The 16,214-nt window shown below is 42.1% G+C and overlaps 1 protein-coding gene across 1 annotated transcript in view; it reads left to right on the plus strand.

The window, feature by feature from the left end:
* Positions 1-16,214, plus strand: part of LOC124016429 (VPS10 domain-containing receptor SorCS1-like) — a 149,537-nt gene that overhangs the window by 100,584 nt on the left and 32,739 nt on the right. Inside the window, exon 4 of the mRNA XM_046331988.1 lies at positions 2,793-2,952. Within this exon, the coding sequence (XP_046187944.1) occupies positions 2,793-2,952 (160 nt within the window). The remainder of the gene's footprint in view (positions 1-2,792; positions 2,953-16,214) is intronic.

The raw sequence follows: 16,214 nt of genomic DNA on the forward strand, positions 1-16,214 counted from the left end.
TGCTTCACGGTTGGGATGGTATTCTTGGGGTTGTACTCATCCTTCTTCTTCCTCCAAACACGGCGAGTGGAGTATAGACCAAAATGCTATATTTTTGTCTCATCAGACCACATGATCTTCTCCCATTCCTCCTCTGGATCATCCAGATGGTCATTGGCAAACTTCAGACAGGCCTGGACATGCGCTGGCTTGAGCAGAGGGAGCTTGCGTGCGCTGCAGGATTTTAATCCATGACGGCGTAGTGTGTTACTAATGGTTTTCTTTGAGACTGTGGTCCCAGCTCTCTTCAGGTCATTGACCAGGTCCTGCCGTGTAGTTCTGGGCTGATCCCTCACCTTCCTCATGCCTTGTGCAGGTCTAAAATTTAATCCCTGATGTCCTTACACACCTCTTTGGTCTTGGCCCTTGTGGAGAGGTTGGAGTCTTGTTTGATTGAGTGTGTGGACAGGTGTCTTTTATACAGGTAACGAGTTCAAACAGGTGCAGTTAATACAGGTAATGAGTGGAGAGCAGGAGGGCTTCTTAAAGAAAAACTAACAGGCCTGTGAGAGCTGGAATTCTTACTAGTTGGTAGGTAAACAAATACTTATGTCATGCAATAAAATGCAAATTTACTTAAAAATCATACAATGTGATTTTCTGGATTTTTGTTTTAGATTCCGTCTCTCACAGTTGAAGTGTACCTATGATAAAATTACAGACCTCTACATGCTTTGTAAGTAGGAAAACCTGCAAAATCGGCAGTGTATCAAATACTTGTTCTCTCCACTGTATTTTTTTTAAAAGTATGTTTATTGTTGAATATGTCACATGGCAAATAATATTTATCGTGCAGGAAATTAAATCAGGGTGGTTAAAGATGAATCATCTTTGGCAGTTAATTAATACATTTCTAGACTTATCCAATTCCTTTTATTGTCAACATTTAAAGTGTATGTTATGCCTTCCAGTAAATGGAACAGTGATATAGGGGATATACAGAGTACAGCTATACACACAGCTACACAACAAGCCCTCAATAGAGATATGTCTTAATATGAAATGTATTACAGTAAATATAAAGGGAGCCTGGTTGAAAAGGACTCACCTAAATTATTATTAGAGAGCTGAGAAACATTCAGTGTCTCCTTGTTCAGTGGTGAAGAAACACTGATCCACGCAGACCCTTCAATGACTTGTAGCATTTGTGCTTTCCCCTCTTAAGTGGCGAGAGAGAGAAGGGGTCAGACAGAAGAATCAAAAATGCAAGGTGAAATGCAATTTCCACTCATAATAAATGCTGTCGCTTAATACAATATTATGAGAAATGATTAGACCTGACGTTAGAAACTATAAATTACATGTGACAAGGCCCTGAGACACTGGGAGAAATAGAGGGGCCCTTCGAGGTCCCTCGTCCCTCAGTGAGGGCAATGAATGGCAAAATTGGAAGGTCAGGCGAATAACAAAAACAAATCGAAGGAACATTTCAAAAAAGAAAGAAAAACTGGCACAGAATCCGCAGTCAATTTATTGACTTTAATAAAAAACAATTGATCTAAATCACCACAAGAGAGGATTCCTAGTTAAATCTGGAGAAAGGGGGTGGTATTTTTGTCAGAGACAAATGTACTGCTGTTTTTCCCATTCAAATCTGATGCAGGGAAAGAAAACAGTTGTTTGTGCTGTGACACTATCCAAGTCACGCTTTTCCCTTCTCCTTCTTCTGTCTGGGTTTAGTAGTTTATCGTCATTAAAGCCAGGTGTCAGGTTAATGTCTTATTGCATTACATCACAAAGAGAAAGCCTATCTGAGCTATGTATGTCTTATTAATCAACATGTCTATGGATTACTTTGAGAAAAAAGGCCCTGGTTCTATATAGTGGAAATGCTTTTTAGGAATATTTCTGTGTTGTGACAGTAATGATCTGTAATGAAAATGTCTGTTTTACTTCCCCCACAAATACATTATATTATACCAAGATATAGATACAATGTAGTATTTAATATTATATATCATACAGGCTTCCAAACAAAGTGCTTTATCTTAATTAAGTTGTATCAACATTGGGTACTTTCACAGTATCTTTGGTTTTAAAGTTTGAAAATCTACTCTATTTTGCATAATTGTAATTAATATGTATATTTGCATTGCTTTTATTGTTTTAGTTTTACAGATCTTGCTCTGTTATTACTTTCTCAAGTGGCTAATTTCTAACAAATATGCAACAAAACATTTACATTTCCCCTGAATTCATGACGAAATGAAAGTAGAGACTGTATAATTCCTAGCATGGAATTAGAATTCCCGCCATTGTGGTAACATAGAGCATTCCACAAAGACATCATTCTTTATTGCACAAGTACTTGTTCTTTTCTCATCACAGATGTAGATATTGTTCAAAACAAATTGCAAATTGCCTAGACAGGTAGTCACGCATGGTAAACGCAGAGTTGTGGCACTTGCACCAAAGTGCAGACCTGTGAGCTCACTGGAGGAGGCCAAAAAACCATGGCGATAGAGGCACATTTGTAAAATGAAGTCCAATACAAAGTGAAGGTGTAGTGCTAGCAGCAACTTGATGAATGCCAAGCACTAGACCTGGAGTGTTGACATGGTGACCCCTTCACTCTCTCTCTCTTACTCCTCTGTATCACTCCCTCTCTCTCCTTCTTTCTCTCTCAACCTTCCCCTCAATCTCTACTCATAACTTCCCTCTCCATTTTTTCTCAATTCCTCTCCATCGCCTTCCTCTCTCACCCTCACCCCTCTTCTCTCTCTCAATCCCACCCCCCTCTCCCTCTCTTCCAGATAGTGGTGCTGACAGACCCTGAGTTTGAGAGCAGTGTGCTCGTCAGCTCGGATGAAGGAGCGAGCTATCAGAAATATCTTCCTCAGCTTCTACATCCTAATCCTTCTGCTCCATCCAACACAGGAGGACTGGGCTCTAGGCTACAGCCACGACCAGAAGGTGAGCTCCATGTCATATTTCCACCAGAGTTGGCTGTTTGATACAGTACGCTTTGGATTTGGAACTGTGATACACAGTCGGATAAAGCTCCAAGCTGTTGATGTTTTATCTTTGTTGATCCCGGTTCCAAAGGCGCTGTAATGTTTTATTGAATAGTCTTCTGTCGTCTCAAATGGTTCATTTACCTTCTTGCAGTTTTAATTAGAATATTGATTGTTGTTACATGTTTGATGGTACTTTAGTTCGACATTACCTCATGCTGTGGAGAGCTCTGTACCCCCGTTTCACACAGAGGTCACATCCTTTATAACCCCCTGTATAGAAGACTTGACACTATGGTCATTGAATATGACCTAGCTACCAAGATGGCTATCACAACGGGGGAGAATGGTTACGTTGGAGGAGGGTAGAGACCTATGACTGAAATGTGTGGATTCAGAGGTTGTCACTGTGGGGAGGTCCTAATGAAAAAATAGTTTCTACACAGTCACTTCGATCAGATGCAATTTTACAGTTTTCATTTGCTAAGCTTTCGGTCTGTGATGGCCTACTTTGGAGAATGCGGACTATAAGAGTTTGTAACACAAAACACCAACCCTATAGATGTTGGTGATATTTTGTTTTCTTTAAAAGGATGGGCCTTTGTGGACATGGAACACTCTTAGAAGACATACCTTTGTGGACATGGAGACAACATACCTTTGTGGACATGGAACACCCTCAGAAGACATACCTTTGTGGACATGGAACACTCTCAGACAACATACCTTCTGGACAATAGGACACTCGCAGTCATCATACCTTTGTGGACATGGAACACCCTCAGACAACATACCTTTGTGGACATGGAACACTCTCAGACAACATACCTTCTGGACAATAGGACACTCGCAGTCATCATACCTTTGTGGACATGGAACACCCTCAGACAACATACCTTTGTGGACATGGAACACTCTCAGACAACATACCTTTGTGGACATGGAACACCCTCAGACAACATACCTTTGTGGACATGGAACACTCTCAGACAACATACCTTTGTGGACATTAAACTCTCTCAGAAGACATACATTTGTGAACATGGAACACTCTTAGACAACATACGTAGAGTTCTGATGAAATGATTCCTTAAGTACTGATGCAATGTGGAATCCAATGGTGATTAGTAAATTAGATAATGAAGTATATTTAGTTGGGAGTCGATACAAGTGCAACTTTAAAACAGTCTGTCCTGTACTGATAACATATTGAGTTTTCTTATATTCAAACAGCTGTGTCTCAAGCTTTGTCAGATCACTTTATTACTTGTCTTCAGTCTTTTTGTATTCAATGCAGGCCAATCTCTGTCTCTTTACTATATGTCTGGAGTAAACTGTTCTATTTCGAGTTCTAGAACTCTGGGTGACCTCTTGACTCTTATCTCAGAACGTGTGCTCAGTGTGAAGACATGATTACTATGGATGTAGCTGTTCCCCTCTCTCTCTGACTAAGGGCGATACAATTAAGAGCGTCTGTGACACGTCTCAAAAAGTAAAGTTCCCTCAGCACCAGTCTTTTAATACAAGTGTTCTCTGTGTTTAATACCCTTATACCCTGTTTGCGTATGTCAAGAGGAGAACCCCAGGTGTCTGACATAACTTTGTTATCCCCAAATAATGTTCCTGTCAGCCCCCTGTAGTCTCCCACTCAGACGCACAATGTCAGATGAAGAACATCAGTCTACCGCATTCTGTACAACAACCAAATCAGATAGTTGACATGTTGGAGATGCATTTATTCACACTTCCTTTCAACCTTTGAAAAAAAGTGATTAAAAAATCTTTACCAACAGAAACAAGTCACATTTCTTCACACAGTCACCTGCATACACTATTTGCAGCCTAGTCACCCAGCACCACAATTCTCCAGTCTCTGACTCACCTGCTCTACAGTGCATATTGGGATTTGATTGATCAAATCAAATCAAATTTATTTATATAGCCCTTCGTACATCAGCTGATATACATTGCGGGCAACCCAACACACTGCCTAAGCCCCATTTTAATTGAATGCCAAACAACTCATTATGTGGTTATTCGTAATACCTGCCACTGGGGGAAACAATCAGTATTGCCAGACAGCGCCGCAAGAATAAAATGTCAGTGTTTCTCAGGTATTTTTGTGACTTCTCCAGTCTCTGACTCACCTGCTCTACAGTGCATATTGGGATTTGATTGATCCCTTGTCTGCATTAGGTTGTTGCCTGTTACAGATAGCAGGATTACTGTCATTAGTCAAGTGGGGGAATGATGGCTCAGAGCCCAATAGATTATAATACAATAGACTATAACCAAAGGGTATTGTGGAGGGGGGGGTCTTCCTGCCGAGAATAAAGCTGGAAAAGGTATTGTGGAGGGGGTCTTCCTGCTGAGGATTAAGCTGGAGAAGTTGTTGTGGAGGGGGTCTTCCTGCTGAGCATAAAGCTGGAGAAGGTGTTGTGGAGGGGGTCATGGATTAATTTTTCTGTTTTTTGGACAGAAAGTCCAATGTTAGTTTGTCCTCGAAATGGTCTTGATATGTAGAAAGTTTCCTTCACAGTTTTATTTGAGACGACTGTACAACCATTAAGATTAATTGTCAGATTCAACAGAAGATCTCTTTGTTTCTTGGGACCTAGAACAAGCATCTCTGTTTTGTGGTGCTTCACCATGTTTCATTGAAATGTACAGCTGTGTGTCATCCGCATAGCAGTGAAAGTTTACATTATGTTTTCGAATAACATCCCCAAGAGGTAAAATATATAGTGAAAACAATAGTGGTCCTAAAACAGAACCTTGAGGAACACCGAAATGTACAGTTGATTTGTCAGAGGACAAACCATTCACAGAGACAAACTGATATCTTTCCGAGAATAAAGCTGGAAAAGGTATTGTGGAGGGGGGTCTTCCTGCTGAGGATTAAGCTGGAGAAGGTGTTGTGGAGGGGGTCTTCCTGCTGAGCATAAAGCTGGAGAAGGTGTTGTGGAGGGGGTCTTCCTGCTGAGGATAAAGCTGGAGAAGGTGTTGTGGAGGGGGTCTTCCTGCTGAGGATAAAGCTGGAGAAGGTGTTGTGGAGGGGGTCTTCCTGCTGAGGATAAAGCTGGAGAAGGTGTTGTGGAGGGGGGTCTTCCTGCTGAGGATAAAGCTGGAGGTGTTGTGGAGGGGGGTATTCCTGCTGAGGATAAAGCTGGAGAAGGTGTTGTGGAGGGGGTATTCCTGCAGAGGATAAAGCTGGAGAAGGTGTTGTGGAGGGGGGTCTTCCTGCTGAGGATAAAGCTGGAGAAGGTGTTGTGGAGGGGGGTCTTCCTGCTGAGGATAAAGCTGGAGAAGGTGGTTTTTTGGAGGATGTATATGTAGCTTTAGGGATGCAATCGCACAAACACACATGGGTTTACAGACAAACACACGCAAATACACACACACACACCTGTTCGACAAACATACCAAAGCTGAATGCATGCATACATACACACAACCACAAAACTTAGACAGAGAAGACTAAACTAGAAAGCACAGGCCTGGTGGAACTCAAACTCAATAGGATGCAGTTTTGGCAGCGCTGGCACAATGATGCAGAGAGAACAGGGGACTGAAATCAAAGGGAAATTATGGATACAGCGAGGAGAGATAGAGCGGGAACAGAGGGGAGATACTCTTTTAGTAGAATAGCAGATATACATTGTCACAACAGCAGATGGATGGAGGTGTGCTGTTAAATTGCCAATGTGCAAACAACAAGGAAACAGATTGTAGCGTGTGTGAGAAACTTGCCATACACCTGTGTTCCTTTGGTGATATTGTGGATGTGTGACATCCTCTTGGTTTCTCAGCATGTCGGCCTATTTATATTGAGTGCAAAGCCCCAGTTGATGGACTGCCACTTCAATTCAATCCACAGGTTGTCAATGGGGTTCCCGTCTGGAGACTGGGAGGTTTATTGGAAAATCTTGATTTTGTGGTCAAATAACTATTTCTTTATGGATGTTCATGTGGGCTTGGAGTTATTATCTTGTTGGAAGATCCACTTGCGGCCAAGTTTCAGCCTCCAGGCAGAGGCAAACATGCTTTTTGCTAAAAATGCTCTTGTACTGGATAAAGTTCATGATGCCGTTGACCGTGCCCCAGGACAAGTGGAAGCCAAATATCACCATTAGAATCAAAGATCCACCACCATATTTTACAGTAAGCATGGGGTTCTTCTCTTCATATGGATATTTCTTTAGACACCAAACCCACTACTTGTGTACGTGGCCAAAGAGCTTTCTTTTCATGTCAACCAACAAATGTAAATGCCTAGAGATGGCTAAATGGCAAAGGGCACCTGATTTAGACCCTGTGATACGGTCAGATCACGTGAAAATAGAGCTCGTTGGCATAATTACTTTTTTTTGTATTTTTTTGTATTTGTATTGTTTATTTCATACTGTATTTTTTGCTCATCTTCGTCAAAGGTGCCTGTATGTATGACATCCTTTTGTCTTTTTAGGATGGGCAGCTTCTGTATTGCATTCCAAGCCCCAGTTGCAAGGCTAAGTTAGGCTACTGTCATACAGATACTGGTTTATTGAGCATTGGGTTATGTCTTATGAGTAGCCCTCCTTGCTGTTGGTGAAGACCACTCGTCCACAGGGTGTGTTTAGAACTCCTATCCAATCACCTGAAGGCTTTTGATGTTTCAGAGACGTCATAACCTTTATGTGGAGGAGCTGTCTGTTTATTGGTATTCGTCCGTCAGGTCGTGTGTGTGTGTGTGTGTGTGTGTGTGTGTGTGTGTGTGTGTGTGTGTGTGTGTGTGTGTGTGTGTGTGTGTGTGTGTGTGTGTGTGTGTGTGTGTGTGTGTGTGTGTGTGTGTGTGTGTGTGTGTGTGTGTGTGTGTGTGTGTGTGACAAGGGAGTGGGAGTGAAGATTATGAATTAAAGACTGGGGAAGAGGGAGATTGATGTTGAGTAAAGCATGGTTGAAATGATATTACAGTTTTTCTCAATTGCTTTGGCTCAATCGATTTTTGCATTTTTTTAACAATAATTTCACAACTCTGAACAATTAGTTTCTTGTCCACACCAGATGTAAACTTCTTATTAATTTAAGCAAATTGCACAGGTTTTGGCACGTGTGCAAAAGAGTAAGTACAATTGTTTACCATTTGCCCAATAACAACATGCACATGGCTTGCTGATGAAAACTGACCAGTTGATTCTCAGTGAAACTGTCATGCTCTTCACAACTTCTAAAAATTATTTCATCGTGTGAGCCATCACATGCAAAATTATCAGTGGGCCAAAGCGTATTTAGTCAGCCACCAATTGTGCAAGTTCTCCCACTTAAAAATATGAGAGAGGCCTGTAATTTTCATCATAGGTACAGTTCAACTATGACAGACAAAATGAGAAAAAAAATTAGGTTTTTCAATGAATTAATTTGCAAATTATGGTGGAAAATAAGTATTTGGTCAACAACAAAAGTTTATCTCAATACTTTGTTATATACCCTTTGTTGGCAATGACAGAGGTAAAACGTTTTCTGTGAGTCTTCACAAGGTTTTCACACACTGTTGCTGGTATTTTAGCCCATTCCTCAATGCAGATCTCCTCTAGAGCAGTGATGTTTTGGGGCTGTTGCTGGGCAACAGGGACTTTCAACTCCCTCCAAAGATCAGATCTGGAGACTGGCTAGGCCACTCCAAGACCTTGAAATGATTCTTACGAAGCCACTCCTTCGTTGCCCGGGCGGTGTGTTTGGGATCATTGTCATCTTCAATGCCCTTGCTGATGGAAGGAGGTTTTCAGTCAAAATCTCACGATACATGGCCCCATTCATTATTTCCTTTACACGGATCAGTCTTCCTGGTCCCTTTGCAGAAAATCAACCCCAAAGCATGATGTTTCCACCCCCATGCTTCACAGTAGGTATGGTGTTCTTTGGATGCAACTCAGCATTATTTGTCCTCCAAACACGACGAGTAGAGTTTTTACCAAAAAGTTATATTTTGGTTTCATCTGACCATATGACATTCTCCCAATCTTCTTCTGGATCATCTAAATGCTCTCATGTATTGGCTTAAGCAGGGGGACACGTCTGGCACTGCAGGATTTGAGTTCCTGGCTGCATAGTGTGTTACTGATGGTAGGCTTGTTACTTTGGTCCCAGCTCACTGTAGGTCATTCACTAGGTTCCCCTGTGTGGTTCTGGGATTTTTGCTCACCGTTCTTGTGATCATTTTGAGATCTTGCGTGGAGCCCCAGATCGAGGGAGATTATCAGTGCTCTTGTATGTCTTCCATTTCCTAATAATTGCTCCCACAGTTGATTTATTCAAACCAAGCTGCTTACCTATTGCAGATTCAGTCTTCCCAGCCTGGTGCAGGTCTACAATTTTGTTTCTGGTGTCCTTTGACAGCTCTTTGGTGTTGGCCATAGTGGAGTTTGGAGTGTGACTGTTTGAGGTTGTGGACAGGTGTCTTTTATACTGAAAACAAGTTCAAACAAGTGCCATTAATACAGGTAAAGAGTGGAGGACAGAGGAGCCTCTTAAAGAAGAAGTTACAGGTCTGTGAGAGCCAGAAATCGTGCTTGTTTGTAGGTGACCAAATACTTATTTTCCACCATAATATGCAAATTAATTAATTAAAGCCTACAATGTGATTTTCCAGATTTGTTTTCTCATTTTGTCTGTCATAGTTGAAGTGTACCTATGATGGAAATTACAGGCCTCTCTCATCTTTTTAAGTGGGAGAACTTGCACAATTGGTGGCTGACTACACACTTTTTTTCCCCACTTTACATGTATATTCCATAAATATCTGACAATGGAAGAAGCTGGTCGGAGAGTACAGTCAAATGTAAACAGGTCCACAGTGTTATAAACCATGGTCTGACAATGGAAGAGGCTGGTCGGAGAGTACAGACTAATGTAAACAGGTCCACAGTGTTATAAACCATGGTCTGACAATGGAAGAGGCTGGTCGGAGAGTACAGCCTAATGTAAACAGGTCCACGGTGTTATAAAATATGGTCTGACAATGGAAGAAGCTGGTCGGAGAGTACAGTCAAATGTAAACAGGTCCACAGTGTTATAAACCATGGTCTGGGAAGAGGCTCTACAAACTAATGTAAACAGGTCCACAGTGTTATAAACCATGGTCTGACAATGGAAGAGGCTGGTCGGAGAGTACAGCCTAATGTAAACAAGTTCAGAGTGTCATCAATTGGAAGAGGCTGGTCTGAAAGATGTTCTGAAAGAGCTGCAAAACCTAGACCCGTACAAATCAGCTGAGCTTGACAATCTGGACCCTCTATTTCTGAAACTATCCGCCGCCATTGTCGCAACCCCTATTACCAGCCTGTTCAACCTCTCTTTCATATTGTCTGAGATCCCCAAGGATTGGAAAGCTGCCGCAGTCATCCCCCTCTTCAAAGGGCAAGACACCCTGGACCCAAACTGTTACAGACCTACATCCATCCTGCCCTGCCTATCTAAGGTCTTCGAAAGCCAAGTCAACAAACAGGTCACTGACCATCTCGAATCCCACCGTACCTTCTCCGCTGTGCAATCTGGTTTCGGAGCCGGTCACGGGTGCACCTCAGCCACGCTCAAGGTACTAAACGATATCATAACCACCATCGATAAAAGACAGTACTGTGCAGCCGTCTTCATCGACCTGGCCAAGGCTTTCGACTCTGTCAATCACCATATTCTTATCGGCAGACTCAGTAGCCTCTGTTTTTCTAATGACTGCCTTGCCTGGTTCACCAACTACTTTGCAGACAGCGTTCAGTGTGTCAATTCGGAGAGCATGTTGTCCGGTCCTCTGGCAGTCTCTATGGGTGTGCCACAGGGTTCAATTCTCGGGCCGACTCTTTTCTCTGTATATATCAATGATGTTGCGTTTCCTTGATCCACCTCTACGCAGACGACACCATTCTGTATACTTCCGGCCCTTCCTTGGACACTGTGATATCTAACCTCCAAACGAGCTTCAATGCCATACAACACTCCTTCCGTGGCCTCCAACTGCTCTTAAACGCCAGTAAAACCAAATGCATGCTTTGCAACCGTTCGCTGCCAGCACCTGCACGCCCGACTAGCATCACCACCCTGGATGGTTCCGACCTAGAATATGTGGACATCTATAAGTACCTAGGTGTCTGGCTAGACTGTAAACTCTCCTTCCAGACTCATATCAAACATCTCCAATCTAAAATCAAATCTAGAGTCGGCTTTCTATTCCGCAACAAAGCCTCCTTCACTCACGCCGCCAAACTTACCCTAGTATAACTGACTATCCTACCGATCCTCGACTTTGGCGATGTCATCTACAAAATAGCTTCCAATACTCTACTCAGCAAACTGGATGCAGTTTATCACAGTGCCATCCGTTTTGTTACTAAAGCACCTTATACTACCCACCTCTGTGACCTGTATGCTCTAGTCGGCTGGCCCTCGCTACATATTCGTTGCCAGACCCACTGGCTCCAGGTCCTCTACAAGTCCATGCTAGGTAAAGCTCCGCCTTATCTCAGTTCACTGGTCACGATTGCAACACCCACCCGTAGCACGCGCTCCAGCAGGTGTATCTCACTGATCATCCCTAAAGCACCCAACACCTCATTTGGCCGCCTTTCGTTCCAGTTCTTTGCTGCCTGTGACTGGAACGAATTGCAAAAATCGCTGAAGTTGGAGACTTATCTCCCTCACCAACTTCAAACATCTGCTATCTGAGCAGCTAACCGATCGCTGCAGCTGTACATAGTCTATTGGTAAATAGCCCACCCAATTTTACCTACCTCATCCCCATACTGTTTATATTTATTTACTTTTCTGCTCTTTTGCACACCAGTATCTCTACCTGTACATGACCATCTGATCATTTATCACTCCAGTGTTAATCTGCAAAATTGTAATTATTCGCCTACCTCCTCATGCCTTTTTCACACAATGTATATAGACTCTCTTTTTTTCTACTGTTATTGACTTGTTAATTGTTTACTCCATGTGTAACTCTGTGTTGTCTGTTCACACTACTATACTTTATCTTGGCCAGGTCGCAGTTGTAAATGAGAACTTGTTTACAACTAGCCTACCTGGTTAAATAAAGGTGAAATAAAAAATATAAAGAAATATATTGTACAGGGAATTTTACTGTACTTCAATGATGCCTGTATGTACTTCTTGAAGTTGTAGATAGTTTTACGTAACATTTCTGATTCTAGAATAGGCTAACATTATATTTGTTTTCTGTGTTACTATATAGAGAATAACGGAACTGGAAACGTGAAGACGTGAAATGACCCACATTCTTGTTTTTGTGGACGAGGCTGGGTTCCATCTGGCCAAAGGCAGGAGGCGTGGCCGCAATCTCATTGGACACCGAGTCACAATTGGCACACCAGGCCAACGTGGGGGCAATATTACAATATGTGTTGCCATTTTGAGAATGGTGTGAGCACACATTCCTCACATTGGGCCCTGTAACACCCAACTTCTCCTGGCCTTCCTAAATACACTTTACAGAGATCTAATACCAGAACACGAACGAGGTTTAGTTAGACCAGATTTGCCAAATGATGTAATTGTGTGGGATAATGTCAGCTTCCAGCGAACCAACATTGTTAGGGAAAGGTTTGCTGTGCATGAAAGGATAACAATGGAGTTTCTTCCACCATCCTCCCCATTCCTGAATCCGATAGAAGAGTTTGTTTTCAGCGTGGAAAGTATATGACTATCGGGCACAAGATCAGATGTCTTTGTTAGATGACATGAATGCTGTTTGTGAGGACATCACAGGCGATCGTTGCAGGGGATGGTTGTGCCACGCAAGTAGATTTCTCCCCTGGTGCATCACAAGGGAAAACATAAGATGTGATGTTGACGAAAATCTCTCGCCAGACAAACAAGAGCGACAGGATGTCCACCAAGAAGATGGGAACTTGTCGTGCTACGTACTGTGAGGAGGTACAATTTATTGTTTTTAACAGAACAACCGCAGGTTTTCTGTTGTGTTTTTAATTTTTTTTAGCATGGATGCCATTTTGTGGCAAATTGTCTGTTCACTATACATTGCTTTATATATAAAAATGCAAGTGTGAATTTTCTGTTTACATGCTACAAAAATGTACTTACTGTATACATACAAATGTGCATATCCTTTTTCTGTGTACTACAGTATTGTACAGTATTGACTTTTCCCAGTAAACTTTAACCTACTGTTGATATCGGTATCTAAAAAGCTCAGTGTGATACAATAGCATTCAGCTAGACAAAATGTACATTCTTGTATTGTGAAGTAAGCAGTCAGTGTCAACTATAAAGTAGAACAAAACTTAAATGTTTTATGTAACAAACATTTCCACGGTTGACTGCAGTGGTGAAAAAAACAACGAAACATTTTGACCAGTACGGCTCACACAATGACAAAGAAAAACCTTTCTTTTTGGTGGCATTGGCCAATTTACTGACACAATAACTAGGCTTTGAAGAATGAATTAAATGTTTTGGGTGAGTTTTTTTGCAGACATGCAATAGAGTTGTAAAGTCCCATAAAACAGTTGTGACAATTGCACTTACAGAAAGTTAAGACTGTCTCAAAAAATTTGCCAAAGTGATTGAGAAACTGTAAACAAAGCATCTATTTCAGTTAGAGGTGTTCTTTATTTTACAGCTGTTATTTGTTGCTTGCAGTGGAGGAGCTGATGTCAGCTGATCGGTTTTTTTCAATTTGTTTTGAAACAGGGCCTCCAGAATATATTCACTTCCTTCTCTCAGTTATTGGCCCATATTACAGTGACAGTGAGGGAGAAACACGGTTTGCATACGTCCCTTCCGGGAGCTGGCACTGATGGTGATCTGACACTTTATTACACCTCTCCCACTCCCTCTCTTGTTTCTCCCTGTCCCTGCCTTTTCAATCCCCCTCTTCTCGTCCGCTGCAGACAGAAGTCAGTGTGTATCTCAGTATCTCGGCCAGGTACAAAGCATTTACCTTTGCAAATAGGATCAGCTGGGTATCAGTGCCAGAGCTGCCATCCTTCCATCATTATTCTGTGGGGAAGACATAATAGTCGACTTGATGGATTCTGCCTCGCCTCTTAACTACAGTCCAACAGCCTCGTTCTGTGGCCGGCTCCACTTTCATATGTTGCTAACATAACCCGCTCTGCATTTTTTTCTTGTTTATTAGTATGATAAAGTCTCCCTCTGAGGGAGAGCGATAGTGAAAGGGGCAGCCATTTAAATCCATTAGTGTTTATGGTCGTTTGAAGCTGCCAGACAACGGTATTGGTTTCCTCATCTGTTAGAAATAGGGGATTATCAAAGCAGCTTCCTCTTTCAGTGGAATGTTGATGTGGACTGGAGTTGGACTATACTGGAGTTGGACTATACTGGAGTTGGACTATACTGGAGTTGGTCTATACTGGAGTTGGTCTATACTGGAGTTGGTCTATACTGGAGTTGAATAATACTGGTGTTGGATTATACTGGAGTTGGTCTATACTGGAGTTGGAATATACTGGAGTTGGACTATACTGGAGTTGGACTATACTGGAGTTGGTCTATACTAGAGTTGGGCTATACTGGAGTTGCTCTATACTGGAGTTGGTCTATACTGGTGTTGGGCAATACTGGAGTTGGACTATACTGGGGTTGGTCTATACTGGAGTTGTACCATACTGGAGTTGGATTATACTGGAGTTGGTCTATACTGGAGTTGGTCTATATTGGAGTTGGACATACTGAAGTTGGATTATACTGAGGTTGGACTATACAGGAGATGGTCTATACTGGAGTTTGACTATACTTTTTCGATACAGAATACTATACTTAGTCGCAGTAACGCAGGGTTGGTCTGTGCTAAAACTTCCAATCAGATACTAAACCTGGGTGATTCTGCCTCATGGACTGTAGATTTGGACAGCAAGACAAATTGAACCAGCAAAGCTGTACTCTACATTATTGATTTTACTTTTATAGAGCATCAATTCCAGTATATCTAACCTGTAGAGTTATACTACACACCTGGTTGTAATTATCTACGTTTCCAATTACATTAATAACCAAACACAATCAAACGCCCAGACAATGCTTATTCATTAGCATTTTCATTCTCTCTCAGCTGCAATTCCTTTCCCACATACAGTGGGGCAAAAAAAGTATTTAGTCAACCACCAATTGTGCAAGTTCTCTCACTTAAAAAAATGAGAGAGGACTGTAATTTTCATCATAGGTACACTTCAACTATGACAGACAAAATTATTTTTTAAAAATCCAGAAAATCACATAAGTATTTGGTCACCTACAAACAAGCAAGATTTCTGGCTCTCACAGACATGTAACTTCTTGTTTAAGAGGCTCCTCTGTCCTCCACTTGTTACCTGTATTAATGGCACCTGTTTGAACTTGTTATCACTATAAAGGACACCTGTCCACAACCTCAAACAGTCACACTCCAAACTCCACTATGGCCAAGACCAAAGAGCTGTCAAAGGACACCAGAAACAAATTTGTAGACCTGCACCAGGCTGGGAAGACTGAATCTGCAATAGTTAAGCAGCTTGGTTTGAAGAAATCAACTGTGGGAGTAATTATTAGGAAATGGAAGACATACAAGAGCACTGATAATCTCCCTCGATCTGGGGTTCCACGCAAGATCTCACCCCGTGGGGTCAAAATGATCACAAGAACTGTGAGCAAAAATCCCAGAACCACACGGGTGGATCTAGTGAATGACCTGCAGAGAGCTGGGACCAAAGTAACAAAGCCTACCATCAGTAACACACTACGCCGCCAGGGACTCAGATCCTGCAGTGCCAGACGTTTCCCCCTGCTTAAGTCAGTACATGTCCAGGCCCGTCTGAAGTTTGCTAGAGAGCATTTGGATGATCCAGAAGAAGATTGGGAGAATGTCATGTGGTCAGATGAAATCAAAATATAACTTTTTGGTAAAAACTCAACTCGTCGTGTTTGGAGGACAAAGAATGCTGAGTTGCATCCAAATAGCACCATACCTACTGTGAAGCATGGGAGTGGAAACATCATGCTTTGGGGCTGTCTTTCTGCAAAGGGACCAGGACGACTGATCTGTGTAAAGGAAAGAATGAATGGGGCCATGTATCGTGAGATTTTGACTGAAAACCTCCTTCCATCAGCAAGGGCATTGAAGATGAAACGTGGCTGGGTCTTTCAGCATGACAATGATCCCAAACACACTGCCCGGGCAACGAAGGAGTGGCTTTGTAAGAAGCATTT

This window comes from Oncorhynchus gorbuscha, linkage group LG26, assembly GCF_021184085.1.
Source record: "Oncorhynchus gorbuscha isolate QuinsamMale2020 ecotype Even-year linkage group LG26, OgorEven_v1.0, whole genome shotgun sequence".
In the NCBI taxonomy this organism is placed as follows: domain Eukaryota; kingdom Metazoa; phylum Chordata; class Actinopteri; order Salmoniformes; family Salmonidae; genus Oncorhynchus; species Oncorhynchus gorbuscha.